The 13,636-nt window shown below is 52.3% G+C and overlaps 5 protein-coding genes across 5 annotated transcripts; 3 read left to right on the top strand and 2 right to left on the bottom strand.

The window, feature by feature from the left end:
* Nucleotides 1-478: 478 nt before the first annotated feature.
* Nucleotides 479-1,594, bottom strand: AYO21_04914 (hypothetical protein; the record flags this gene model as incomplete). Its single annotated transcript, XM_022654885.1, has 1 exon — nt 479-1,594. The coding sequence occupies one exon, from the start codon at nt 1,592-1,594 to the stop codon at nt 479-481; it is 1,116 nt and encodes a 371-aa protein (XP_022512789.1).
* A 331-nt stretch (nt 1,595-1,925) lies between these two features.
* AYO21_04913 (RuvB-like helicase 1) lies at nt 1,926-3,458 on the top strand (the record flags this gene model as incomplete). Its single annotated transcript, XM_022654884.1, has 4 exons — nt 1,926-2,069; nt 2,122-2,341; nt 2,394-2,941; nt 2,997-3,458. The coding sequence occupies 4 exons, from the start codon at nt 1,926-1,928 to the stop codon at nt 3,456-3,458; spliced, it is 1,374 nt and encodes a 457-aa protein (XP_022512788.1).
* A 2,184-nt stretch (nt 3,459-5,642) lies between these two features.
* AYO21_04912 (hypothetical protein) lies at nt 5,643-7,767 on the top strand (the record flags this gene model as incomplete). The annotated part of the gene is made up of 2 exons (XM_022654883.1): nt 5,643-7,148; nt 7,228-7,767. 2 exons carry the CDS (start codon nt 5,643-5,645, stop codon nt 7,765-7,767), a joined length of 2,046 nt encoding a protein of 681 aa, XP_022512787.1.
* Nucleotides 7,768-9,082: 1,315 nt separating this feature from the next.
* AYO21_04911 (hypothetical protein) lies at nt 9,083-10,291 on the top strand (the record flags this gene model as incomplete). Its single annotated transcript, XM_022654882.1, has 2 exons — nt 9,083-9,330; nt 9,538-10,291. The coding sequence occupies 2 exons, from the start codon at nt 9,083-9,085 to the stop codon at nt 10,289-10,291; spliced, it is 1,002 nt and encodes a 333-aa protein (XP_022512786.1).
* Nucleotides 10,292-10,509: 218 nt separating this feature from the next.
* On the bottom strand, nt 10,510-13,614 carry AYO21_04910 (hypothetical protein; the record flags this gene model as incomplete). Its single annotated transcript, XM_022654881.1, has 1 exon — nt 10,510-13,614. One exon carries the CDS (start codon nt 13,612-13,614, stop codon nt 10,510-10,512), a length of 3,105 nt encoding a protein of 1,034 aa, XP_022512785.1.
* Nucleotides 13,615-13,636: the final 22 nt, after the last annotated feature.

Genomic DNA, 13,636 nt, shown 5'->3' with positions numbered 1-13,636 from the left:
AAAATGTCACTGTCGCCAAGGAGACAACATCACAATGACAGTGACGTGACGCGGATTGATGGCAGCTAGACCCGTGAAGCCCACTGTGACTTGTCCATAGAAGGTGAATATATATCTCTTTGCCTGACTACCTCACGACACAATCTTTTGAAGGTATGATTCGGCTGTATAATACATAATGTTCAAGAATTTCCCTCATCTTTTGGCCAGTTGCGTTGGGTATACAAGATGTCCGCTTGACAATGATTCACAGTACTTCATGCCCAGCCACCTGACTCTGCGAATCGCCATGTGTGGTTGACACCAGCATCTTAGTTTCAACTCGATGGCTTCTCATTGAGGGCTTGTTTCCACCGAATGGCTTTCAGTCGACCTGAAGGATCGAGGTCGGACTGCCTAGTCGCCGTCCTGGAACTCGATTGGACAGCTATCGGCCAACCCTGTATAAGTCAGTCCTTTAGTTCCACATTGTGCCTCCTCAACCTTCCCGTTCCGTCCTTGACTTTGACTGCTGAGACCCTGGGAGTGCTGCCTCGTCACCAGCCACATTAAGTTGAGGATCACTCGGCGACGTGTGGTGTTCTGAAGTGTTTCCCTCGATGTGACTTTCGATGTCTCCGGAGCCGTTTTCCATCGTTGCTGTCGCCACCAACTCCTCATCCCCCCTGATGGCCTTGTCGCTGTCTTCAATAGAGGTAACCGCTGATGAGATTTCCTGCAGACCATTTCCAGCAGACTTCTTGAAGGTCCTGAGACCTCTGTAACTCTTGTCAACAACATCCGGCTCTTCCAAATGTTCCGGCAAGCCCAATGAGAGCGGGCTGCTGCGGTTGAGCGTCTCCAGTTTCGGGATTTGGTAAACTTCTTTCTCCCCGCTCTCGATCCAATTCCTCTGCACATGCTTTTCGAATCGGTCAGCCGCCTCTCGTAGATCACGCCAGGCCGCTTCTTGCTGCTCAATCATCTTCGCCCGCACGTTCTCATCATTCCATGCGTCCTCAAAGGAGCTTGATAAGGAGTAGTGTGTAGGCAGGTTGTATTTTTGCAACTGTTCGGCGTGCGCTGAACGGTACTTCGGAGATGTCATAACCAGCCATCGCAGTTTCCAGCCCAACATACCCAGCTCCTTTATTCGAGCAGGTTTCATTCCAGTGACATATTGATCTATACCGCCACATTTGCTGATAGTCCTCATGACTCGGGCAGTAATAGGGATCTTGAGCTCCCTATTCAACGCTTCGCTCTTCACAGTCTCGACCCGGACATTAGGGAACCAATGTCGCAATGTCTTGCCCTTATTTCTGCCCTTGGATATCTTGCTCCCAGATTGTACCGTAGCGCCACCATAGAGACCAAAATTTGCTTCTGGAAATTGTTTATTCTCGCCGTAAGGGTACGCGGGCATCAAAGGGTCTGTGTGTCGCAACCGGTATACGTCCAGCAAGGTATGTTTCCTATCTTCGAGCTTAAAGGTGAATCTGGGCTTGAAGTACGGATTTGAGTGTTTGACCGGATGTCTATAGGAGAGATATTGGAGAGAGGTAGGACTGCGGAGCACCTCGGGGAGCTTCGTGATCGTTGTGGGAGCTGCCATGGTGAAAGTGACACTACCGGGTCGAATTGAAGAAAGGACCAAGATAAAGGGGAGTAAAAGAGGTCCAGGAGCGCACAAAAAGCTCCCGCGCGTGGCAGTCTGTGCAAAGCGGTGCTGTTGCTGGGTGCATCGAGTAAGAAAATAAAGTAGCACAATTGAGAAGTACGAACCTTGATGGATTTTAGCGCGCAATTCCCAAATTCTGGGGACTGTGCTAGTGACAACCACCATTTGACCACCAAAACCACAATTCGTCCTTCTTTTATTCTCTGTGTCAGAACGCGAAAAACATCGTGGCTCTTCTAGCTTTATTATCAAAGAACTAGCGACCATGGTCAACATCAGCGAAGTCAAGGGCAATGCGCGCGAGAACAGAACTGCGGCGCATACGCATATCAAGGGATTGGGCTTGCGATCAGACGGCACTGCTGAACCCAATAGCAATGGATTCGTCGGACAGGCTGCCGCCCGTGAGGTACGCTTCGCATGTCCAAACGGAATCTATTCGCTCTACTGACAAACATTAGGCCTGCGGAGTCGTTGTAGACCTGATCAAGGCCAAAAAGATGTCAGGAAGAGCAGTACTATTAGCAGGAGGACCTGGCACCGGCAAGACAGCTTTGGCACTGGCAGTATCACAAGAGCTGGGGACAAAGGTGCCCTTTTGTCCAATCGTCGGCAGCGAAATTTATTCCGCGGAGGTCAAGAAGACAGAAGCTTTGATGGAGAATTTCAGGAGAGCAATCGGTAAGCTGAACCCTTCGATGTCCCTTACTGAGCTGGTACTGACCACATGGAGGTCTCCGCGTGCGCGAGACGAAAGAGGTGTACGAGGGCGAAGTGACCGAACTCCTCCCCGAAGAAGCAGAGAACCCTCTCGGCGGCTTTGGCCGCACCATCTCCCACCTGATCATTACCTTGAAATCCGCCAGAGGCACAAAAAAGCTCCGCCTCGACCCCAGCATATATGAAGCTATCCAAAAGGAGCGAGTGACAGTTGGCGATGTCATCTATATAGAAGCCAACACCGGGGCATGCAAGCGGGTGGGTCGCTCAGACGCCTACGCGACCGAATTCGATCTCGAGGCAGAAGAATACGTTCCCGTACCCAAAGGCGAAGTCCACAAAAAGAAAGAGGTTGTCCAGGACGTCACATTACATGATTTGGATATCGCCAACGCGAGACCTCAGGGGGGCCAGGATGTTATGAGCATGATGGGCCAACTGATGAAGCCAAAGAAGACCGAGATCACGGACAAATTGAGGGCAGAGATCAACAAGGTAGTGAGTAGGTATATTGATCAGGGTGTTGCGGAGTTGGTCCCTGGTGTCCTCTTTATTGATGAGGTGAGTACATTGATATTGAGCACTTTGCGAAATGTTCTTAACCGGTCTTTGCCAGGTTCATATGCTCGACATTGAATGCTTCACCTATCTCAACCGCGCCCTTGAATCCCCCATCTCACCCATCGTCATCCTCGCCTCAAATCGGGGCAACACTCTCATTCGGGGTACACAGGACATCGCAGGTGCCCACGGCGTCCCTCCTGATCTGCTTGCCCGCTTGCTCATCATCCCCACACACCCATACAACGCATCCGAAGTTCAGACAATCATCCGTCTACGCGCGAAGACTGAAGGCCTTTCAATATCCGAACCTGCACTGGAGAAGGTTGCACAACATGGCACGAATGTCAGCCTGCGATACGCCCTGCAGCTATTGACGCCCAGTAGCATTCTTGCAAAGGTCAATGGCAGGCAGGAGATTGGTGTTGAGGACGTGGCAGAATGCGAAGACCTGTTCATCGATGCGAGAAGAAGCGCCAAGGTCGTGGAGCAAGCAGGAACTTCATTCATTAGTTGAGGGCAGCAAGATCACGAATCCCACCAGTCAGCTATCATACCCGCTCACCAATCAGCTTGAAGAGGTTGGCATGCAGAGAAGGAGGTGCGCAAGTGAAGCCTAACAGTACCCGGCTTGACAGAGACTGCTCTAGACATGATGTCGAGCCTCCAACAGGGGAAACTTGGGAAGTGGCTTCATGGCTAGCCTACGCGACGCTTATCAGGCTAGAAAAGGCGCAGAGGACCCGTCACCTCCCACAAATCTGGAAAGGTTGCTGCGAAATCAACGCCAGAACCACGAAGAGACGAAATTTGGTGTGATTCACACGGGCACGCGAGTCATGTAAAACATCCAGTACTTGAACAGTAATGAGTTTCCAAGTTAAAATGGATTGGGAATATTTTCTGCGCAGGAAGTGATTGGTGAAAAATTGAAATTTGCGTGTCCGAAATACGCAAGCATATTCCCTGTGTTCGCTGAATTGCCTATCCAGGATCTATCCTCTTCCTCTTTCCTTCTAGTGAACCAGACACACTGCAACTATGAGAGTACATCTCTAAGGACAAACAGGGGGAGCGGAACGTGGACAACTATCTGCACAAGATACCGGTCAGCGCATTATATAGACAGGTACTTGGAAGATAGCAAGAGTCTCAGGTAAAGATCCAATCAGACATCCAAGGAAGATTTGCCGCTCAACGACACCTGGACTTAAAATAGGTTCATATGCCAGGGCTAGCGTGGAAACTGCGAATGTGGAAAAGGTTTTCATCATAGGAATCAAGGGAAGGTAGACACAAGGTGATGTGAGACGGGGTAGGGCATCTGCAAAAACGTACCTCAAAGAATCTTACAGCAACACATGCCTTAGAGAAACTCTACTTCTCCATCGCATTCCTAGGCTTCGAGTCAGCATCAGACCACACAGAGAAAGAAACACAGCAGATGTTGTGGAAGCGTGTGATAGTCAGACATAAAATACTGGCTAGTAACAGACTGTTCAGCGATGACAGTCCGAATGTTTCTTCAAGGGCGACTCAGGATAGAAAGAAGAAGAGGTTTGGTTGTCATCTTGCAAGCCGCGTTTTTAAGAGGCAGGAGAATTCGTGGAGAGTGTGCTTACCATGTCTTCGATTTACAGGATATAGACCGAGCCTGCACTCCTTAGGGCATGAAACGGAATCCAGGAATTTGCTTTGTGGGAGTAGAGACAAAATGCAGAAGAACGCAGGTGAAGAATACAAGCACAGAGGGAAAAGAGGTGCCGAATTTATTTTCTGAAACGGCGAGCCGCTAGTGCTGTATCGGGTCAAGCGTGGGCTGCACGATTGCTTGGCGGATTATTGGGGGATGTTGGCCGGGCCTGGCAAGTCGCTGGGTTTCAAGTTGGGCCCCGATGGCCACACCACCCACCCCCCCAGCATCTTCCGTGGTCTGTAAGTGTCTCTCCCTGCACCTGCACACCTGCAGATCCTGTTGCACCTGCGACTTGGAACCTGATCTTCAGTCTTCACCACCCAGGCTGGGACAGTGTCTGCTATTCAGTCTCAACTGGCGCTCTCGCTGTCTTGTCGCTCTTTTCCCTTCCTCATCGCCCTTTACTCTGCTTTTGGAGCCTGGCTCCCAATTTCCGAGCGGTTCTCGTCCACACTGGGCCGGGGTCATCAGATCACGAGTACCACCGCAGTGTACCAACCCGATAACATCGCAACGGCCACTCTCACAGCACTCGGATCATCTGCCTCGCCAGGTTAATCCCTCTAGCTACTCCTCTGCGATCCACGAGAGGATGAAATGGTCATGAAGCCTCTGCGCGCTTCCATCACTGCCGCCACCGCCCGATGATTCGATTATCGTCGTTGTCGCGACACTGATCTAGCCCCGTAAGACGACCTTCACACGGCAAAACATCGCAGGATCTCTTGCAATATATCCACGTTGCGCCGACCACCAGCAGGAAAATACTTCGTCCCTCATATCTATCCGCTTGCATGAAACCTCCCGATCATACAAATGTGACAACATTTCGCTCCGTGCCGAACAACTACAGCGTCTTTCCGCCAAAAAAGTGGGGCCAGAGGGACTGAAGGTGGGAAAAAAGAGAAGGACCAGACACCCAACAGAAGTAATCAGAACTACTTCGTATACCGTCACGCCGGAATTGCGACTCGATATATTCCTACATAAGCACTCTTGAAGATGATGGCCCAAAGCTTCCCGCACCATGCGGGTATTGCTCCGGGGCATCCTGGAATTCCTCCAGGTCATCCCATGGGGATGCAGCATCCTGGCGCCGCTCATATGGGAGGTCAACCTGGGCCCGGAATGATGCAGGGCATGCATCCAGGAGTATCTGCGCCCCAAGTCACTCAAGGACCCATGGTTACTGGTATGCCACCTGGTGCTGGAACTCCAGCTCCAGGACCAATGCATAACGGTATGGCCATGGCTCACATGAATCCCCAGCAGGCTATCTTTCAGCAGCATAACCCGCAGATGAATTATGGCCAAGGGATGATGACTCCACAGCAACAGCAGTTCATGGCTCGCCAGCGCATGATGCAGCAGATGTCTCAGGCTCAAGCACAAGGCATGCCTATGGGGATACCTAATGCGCCCGGCTTCAATCAGGCTCAGCTGGCGCAAATGAAGATGGGTATGGGCATGCATCCGCAAATGCAGATGAATCCCAACCATCCTCAGATGCAGAGCCTACAACAACACCAACACAACCAGCAGCAGTTAATCCGAGCTCAACAGGCTCAGGCTCAGGCGCAACAGCATGCAGCGCAGATGGCAGCCGCTGCGCAGAATCAAAGGGCAGTAGCTCAACAAATGCAAATGTCACGATCGCAAGAGCAAACTACTCAACCTCCACAATCACAACCCACACCCGCTCCCCAAGCACAACCTCCTCAGCAACCTCCTCCGACTTCTCAACCCCAAGCTCAACCCGCTCAGCCAAAGCCCCAACCACCACAACCACAACCCGTAAACAACCAACCACAAAATCAACCAGCCAACCAGCCAGTCAAGACGACGGAGCCCGAGGAGGAGCCTCGTATTAAGCAGCAACAAGAAGCCACCGCGAATATGATTCTGTCCGAATTACCCAAACAAGACATGATCGGAGGCCAATGCATTTTGAAATTGATCGAGTACCAGGATCTTCTCGCCCACCCGGAACGACCAAATGATTTGGACTACTGGGAGGCATTGATCACTAGATTCTTTTCGCCGATTGGATCATTGAGACAACAGTTTTTCAACAACAGGTCCGGCGGGGACAAATCTTTCCAGCTCCAATTTCCCTCCCTTGCGCGTTACTACCATTCTTATTTTGCAAGCGGAGTCAAGCAAATCCTGCTCCAGTCTTTTGAACATACGCAAACCAAGACAGCCAACGGTGGCGTCCATATCACGAGTAGCAGTGCGAGTTTGACGTATGTCTTTGGCAACGATATTCGAGTGACCACCAACGGACAGCTGCGCGTTCTGTTTGATGACGTTCAAACCATTGAGCATCTGAACATCAGCTCGACGGGATGGCAGGAGTACATTCCACGCAATGTGTTGATGCAGCCCGTGTCGCCAGAAATGAAGCAGAGTCCCAAGATCACGAACAAGAACCTCAAACGCACACAAGGCAAGGCCAATGTATCAGGAGCAGGGCCAGTGATTCCTACCTCAGGTGTGGGCGAATGGGGCGTACCCCATCACATCTCCCAATTTTTAGAGGCATGTATGATCTTTCGGTGTGGCTAGACAAACACTAACGCATTTTTAGATTGCCGAGGTGATGACGGCCATGGGCCCTCTCATGGAGTATTACCAGCACCATCCCGGTATCTCTCCCAAAGACACGTTACTGCGAGTAACGCAAGAAAATGCACAAAACATGGCCCAAGCGAACAACGCGCGGCTGAACCAAATGGCCAGGGCCGCCAACGGCCAAGTGATGTTCCCAAACCCGATGAACCCCGGCATGAATGGACCAAATATGATGAATTCACCTGCAATGGGACATCTTAACGTTCCCCAAGCTCAAGGGTCACCCATGATGGGAGGCCCAGTGCATACACCAAGTCCTGCCCAGAATCCCACTGCGGGAGGGGTCGCCATGATGCACCAGATGAGTGCCCAGGGATCCAATCTTAGCGGGAGTCAAGGCCCAAGTACAAACACCAGCCCGAACGTTTCCAACAAGAGGCGACGAGCGAGCGTGGTTAAAATAGAAGAAGAAAATGCACAGGGAGAGGTAAACGGAGCGAACAAAGTCAAGCCAAGTCCCAAACTCGGCGGCAAGAGGCAGAAGGGGTCTGCATGAGCATTGAGCCGGCCCTACGGTCATCCCATGTCTCAAACAGAGCATCTCATCGGCAGAAACCAAGTCCGTTCTGCTAACCTGTGAAAAGGTGTAGAAGGTATCTGGCCTGGAGTATCTACGTCGGTCGACATGCGCTGATGGCGTGATTTGAGTGGGCAGTCTCTGGGTGTCATTGTTCGTTTTTTGGTTTTTTCTTGATTTGCATATACCCCCTTGTGTGGATTACCTCCGAAGGGGTTCGGTGTCGGTGTTGAGAGTCGGGGAACGGAAAGAATTTTTCGGCCTCATTGCGGTATAGGGCTCCAAGTGTGCCGTTGAACAGACATGCTGCTGTCTAGACAAGCTGCGACGACTTTTCTTTGGGAAGCTTGCGACAAAGAGGCTTGCACACGGAGAAAATGGGCGGCTGGGCAGCTTTGACGCGATTTTGTATCATTATTTTGACTTTCTATATTTATCACAGGGAAGAATCTTGCAGCTTGGTTGGAGCTTGCCGGCCTCTGATCTTCTGGATATGTAATGCTCGAACGCGACATGGGCATACGAGCGTGTCAAGAGAGGAGGGAGATGCCGACATGCCCTGACAGGCTGAACCTGGAACGAAGCCGACCGACAAGGGACGAGAAAAGGTGGTGCATGTGTGGATGGACATTCTGGTATCGGCGCGTTGGACACACTGGCGGTGCGAGACAAGGAAGAAGGAGTGGTACAGCGGGTGAGCGTCGGGTTGGATATGGAGGATAATGGATTCTGTCAATCAAGTATCGCCGCTGCTTGCTAATAGAAACTGAGATGTCTGTCTCTGGGAGTATTTCCATCTCTTGGTTTGTGATATCCTACCGATCAAGTCCAGATCCTCGTGGTACATCTGGGCCGGGAGAGCAGAGTGGTAGTCTCGGAAGGGCTGGTCCTTTGAAATAAGATACATCCGGCGAGGCTTGGTGTAGAGCGCGGGCAGAGTAGCAGCTCGGATAGTTCAGGATGCGTAGACGTGCTTGCCGTATGTGTCCTTACTGTGTATGCGGGGGGTCATCACCTCAAAAAATTGAAGCTGAGTTCGGACATGTAGGGTGGGAGTAGTGGCACTGGTCAGAGTTGGAGAAATATTGAAGTGAGAAGTGAATGTATCACCGACCACACCAGCCAAAAAATATAATTCTCAAGACTCACCTCCCAGCATTCGACCCTTTCCCATTGCCGACTGTCATCGAGAAAACCCTTCCTAATAACCGAGATCCTTTCTGTCGGGAGTCGACGGATATCCTTTTGAAGTCCGTTGCTGCAGCGGTAGACACCTGCCGCCCTACGTCTCGCAATGGTGTCATCGTCTTCGAGACGCCGGAAAGAGGCATATGTCGAGATGGATAAGGAGGACCAGGAAGCAGAGGACTCCAAGCCAGATCCCCGCATCGAGACGGTCCTGATCGGCCTCTCGGGCCCGTCATCGAGCGGCAAGACGACGCTGGCGAGGCTGCTGCGCGAGATCTTTAACCTCGACACCGAGGGGTGGAAAATCAGTCTGTTCATCCTGCACCAGGACGACTTTTATAAGACGGACCAGGAGTATGTTTTCTCCCTCTATGTTCTCTACTCCCAGTCTCTCCCTTTTTACGCATTTGCTGCGTCTACCGGATCAGCCGGTCCCTCCCCAGACCCCCTTCACTGTGGGTTTCAACCCATCTTTGGGGGGGTGTTCTTTCTCCCCCCCCCTCTCCCCAGGCAGAAGACTATCCAGCTGCTGCTCTCGGCTAACCTACAACACGCAAAAAGCATTCCCAAGGTCACCGTCTCGTCCGAGGAATTCGGCACCCGCGAGCTCCAGGACTGGGACTGCATCGACTCCCTGGACCTCTCGTTGTTCGAGCACACGCTCACACACTTGCGCGACCACGGCCATCTGCCGCCGGACAGCGTGTCGAAGGAAGACCAGAACAGCGTCGGCCACAGCGGCGTGTCTCCCGACGAGGTGGCAGAGCATAGAGAGAGGGTTAGGACGCGGATAGACGAGCTGGTCAGGGGACGAGAGGGTCAGAGGACCAGTGGTGGTGGTGACGGAAGCACAAGCAAAGAGATCCGCGTCTACATCGTCGAGGGGTTCCTGCTCTACCCACAACCGTCGTCGTCGACTCCCTCAGACTCGTCGTCCGACTATCCTCACTCCGCGGCGGGAGTCGACCACCTCCACCGCCTCATCCACACGCTGCTCCATCCGCTACTATTCCTCCCGTCGACGCGCTCCCAGACGCTGTCCCGCCGCGCCGCGCGCTCCGGCTACGTCACCCTCGAGGGCTTCTGGGTCGACCCGCCGGGCTACGTCGAGGACGTCGTCTGGCCCAACTACATCCGTTACCACGGGTGGATGTACAAGGGCGGCAACGTCGACAGGGACGTCTTTGACGAGGAGAGCTGCGCGCGCCAGGGCGTGAGCGTCTGTCCCGGCGCGGGCGAGTGGGGCATGAAGGAGGTCTTGGATTGGGGTGTTCAGAAGGTGGAGGAAGTCATCCAGGAGAGAATCCAGAGGTAAGAAAGGGAAGACGAAATCTCCTGATCAATGTCGACCTCTAGCATTATAGATAAGAGGTGAGCGACAACGGCATAGCGTGCGGCCTCACCTATTGAACAATCTATTGTCTAATCAATAGGACGTGTAAATCTGAGCCCTCTTGCTTATTTGGTTTTCCAGACACAAGCCCCAAGATATCTTCTTCGGCCTTTTCGACATTACCTCCATCGACAAGAGCCTCAGTCGCGGACCTTGACTGTATCTCTGACCTTTTCATTCTCCTTCTCTGTTGGAAATCCTAACCTTGGCGCCTTCTTCTTCTTGCCGCGCTTGTCTCCAAACTGTTCGTCAAACTTCTTAATGTCCCTCAAGCTCGACATGTCCTCCGAGATACTTGCCGAAATCTCTTCTAGGGCCTTGTCAAAGTGCTTCTTGGTCAGCGTACGTCGTTCGGGATGTTGATATGGTTCCTCGCCCTTGTGTTGTCTGGCCAGTTCGTTCTCCTCTCGGACACAATTTAATGCCGCTGCAACAGCGACGTTCTTCAAATCGGAGCCCGAGTAGAAGGGTGTCTTTTTTGCGAGATCTTGTAAATTGACATCGTCGCCAAGTTTCTCGTTGCGCAGGTGGATCTTGAGGATCTCGAACCTATCAGGCTCCGTAGGCAGATCAACAAGCAAGCGGCGCGGTAAGCGGCGGAGAACAGCATCATCGAGATCCATAGGCCGGTTAGTCGCAACCATGATGAATGCACTGCCCGAGTCGTTGCTCATCCCGTCCCACTCTTTCAGAAATTGGTTGAGAAGTTCGCGATGACTGACACGTCGACCCTGGTTGCTCCTCGCGCTGAACATAGCGTCTGCCTCGTCTAAAAAGACAACACAAGGTGATAGTTTCCTAGCTAGGCTAAACAGGGCTTTCACATTCTTTTCCCCTTCACCGACGTACATATCGTTGATGTCTGCCGCGCTAACTTCGAGCATGGTTGCGCCGGATTCTTTGGCTACCGCTTTGGCGGCCAAAGTTTTACCTGTGCCTGGCGGACCATAGAGCAGGAGGCCAGGGATCTTGTCGGATGCGAGGACACCATATTTGAAAGCCTCGGGCCGAATGAGGGATAGTGTGGTCAGTGTTTGAAGGGTATCGATGGTTTCAACTGGCATGTGGACATCATTGAAGGTTGTGTTGATATTCTTGGATTCGATGATACCACCCATCAGTCGCTTCTCATACTTGGAAGCCGACGCACGGATTCTGGCAAGTCGGTCATCCTTAGTCATATGTCGTTCTGGAACTTCCTTCTTCGCTTCCTTTGATTGTTTCTCTGCCCACCGGATTTTAGTCTTGTCACTGTGGTTCAGATGGGATGTTGCTGCGCTGATGATGGGCTGTGGTTGGTCTTGGTTTACAGAGGTATTGGCTTCACCCTCCGAGCTCGAGGGAACAGCTCCTGCGATATAGGTGGCCAACCGTTGCACATGTTGGTGATTCCATACTTGTCCTTCCAGACATGATCTATCGCTGCGAGTGATGCGGTCGAAGAAGTCACCACGCCAAAAGCCTGGCTCTAGGTGAGCAAAAACGGACGGCTTCCAAATCCTCAACGTCTCCCAGAGGTGTCTCATATTGACTGTGGCAATGCGTTGCTTCCTGTCGTGAAGAAGTGCAAGCTTGGACGTCGTGTTGGGCAAGACCGGGGTCAGGACGATATTTTGTGATTTCCCATCTTGCCCGCCGTTTTGGGATTCGTGAATGCGTTCCCGGGTGAACGGCTCTTGATCCTCACGCGCCGAATCGGTGCCAATGAGTAAAACGCATTCACCTTTGCTTCGACGCTGAGCTAGTAGCCTGTGAAGACAGTTCAGAAACGAGCGACCCAAATCTAAACTCTGGATGGCTCTAAAGTCTCTGACGTGAACAATCGCGCCATTCTTAGGGACACCACTTCGTTTCGCTGTAGTTTCTCGTTGCCGTTCCAGATCATCACCCTGTTCTCTCCCAAGAGTACCCGTGGCGGATCGCCGGTCCGACAAGCTCTTTAGCAGTTTGTATGTGAGTCCAGATAGCGCGCCTTGCTCATCCCGTGGCTTCTGAGAGTCAGCAAAATCCGGCCACATTCTCAGCGTCCCTCGCGGCATGTCTGATCGCATGCCATCCCCGAAATCTGGAAGCTGTCCGATAATAGTCTTCAAGATAGCGGTAGGCCTTCCGATAAACATGGGCATACCTATCTGAGGAGAAGAAGGTGTGGAATCAAGGTCGTCCATCATGTCGTCGATGTCTCCATCGTCGTCGTCTACGTCTTGCGCCTCGTGGGAGGCACTGTGTTCGGAGAGGTCTGGAAATGCGTGTGCAAGCACGTCGTAGCTAAGCATTCGGCCCGCCTTTGCTGTGGCTGGGTTTGTATGATTCCGGTGAAGGAGGTCTGCGATATCCTGCGCGTCCACGACCATCAGATCACAGCCGAGTTGGCGTGCAACATCCTGGACAAGGTGGTCAAGAAGCAGATCGCCGTCCTTGCCAGCATATTGTAGATGGAGATGATCTCTGTAGGACTCGGCGCTATTTGGCGGATTCTTTGTTTGTGATATTTGCATGAGACCTCTTGCAGTTCGCATAACCTCTTCATATTGTTCATCCACCACATAGTACCTCGAAGATATTGAGGAGCTCGACGTAGATTCCGCAGGGGATGTGGTGTCAGGTTGCTCCAATCTATCCTCTGTCTGTGAGGGAGCCCCATGCGAGTTTTGAATAGAACTGGGGTCACTGCCTTTACCCCCTGAGCCATGTGAAGGGTCACTGCCAGAGTCTGGGGAGGAAGTTTGTTCAAGAGGCTCGCCGGTCAGCAGATCTGCGGCTACTGTTTTAATCCTCGAGGGAGTGCCAGGTACGAGGGACCCTGACCCAAAGAGGGCCACATTGCTGTCCATAAACCAATCCGGAGCTTGGTATTCCGCCTCTCCATCTTTGTTCATGCGATTCCGCAGCCTTCTTTTCGCGGGTGAGCCGTAGAAATCTTTCGCTCGAGCATCGTCCGCAGTTTGGCTCGTGCGGCTCTCATGAGGGCCAGATTGACGTTGATGGGTGGGGTCTGAGTCCTCCTCGACAGCGTCACAATCTCTTGCTACCTCCACTCGAGCAGCTCCATGGGTCTTTGAGTCATCACTGATCCCGCGGCTGCTGAGAGAGCCAAAGCTGTTTGTCGGTTTTTGAGCAGTCCGAACGCGAGGCGCAGTGCAAAACGAGCGGTTTGCTCTCCGCGATTGGCGCTGGGCGCAATTTCGACAACTTGAGCAAATGATCCGCGTGAACCGTAGTTCCGCCTGGAGAGTAGAATGCATTCGAGCGAGCGACGAGAAGGGG

The sequence above is a fragment of the Fonsecaea monophora genome (assembly GCF_001642475.1).
Source record: "Fonsecaea monophora strain CBS 269.37 chromosome Unknown Scaff29, whole genome shotgun sequence".
In the NCBI taxonomy this organism is placed as follows: Eukaryota; Fungi; Ascomycota; class Eurotiomycetes; order Chaetothyriales; family Herpotrichiellaceae; genus Fonsecaea; species Fonsecaea monophora.
The sequence above is the reverse complement of the archived record's forward strand: the minus strand, read 5'-3'. Positions and strand labels throughout refer to the sequence as shown.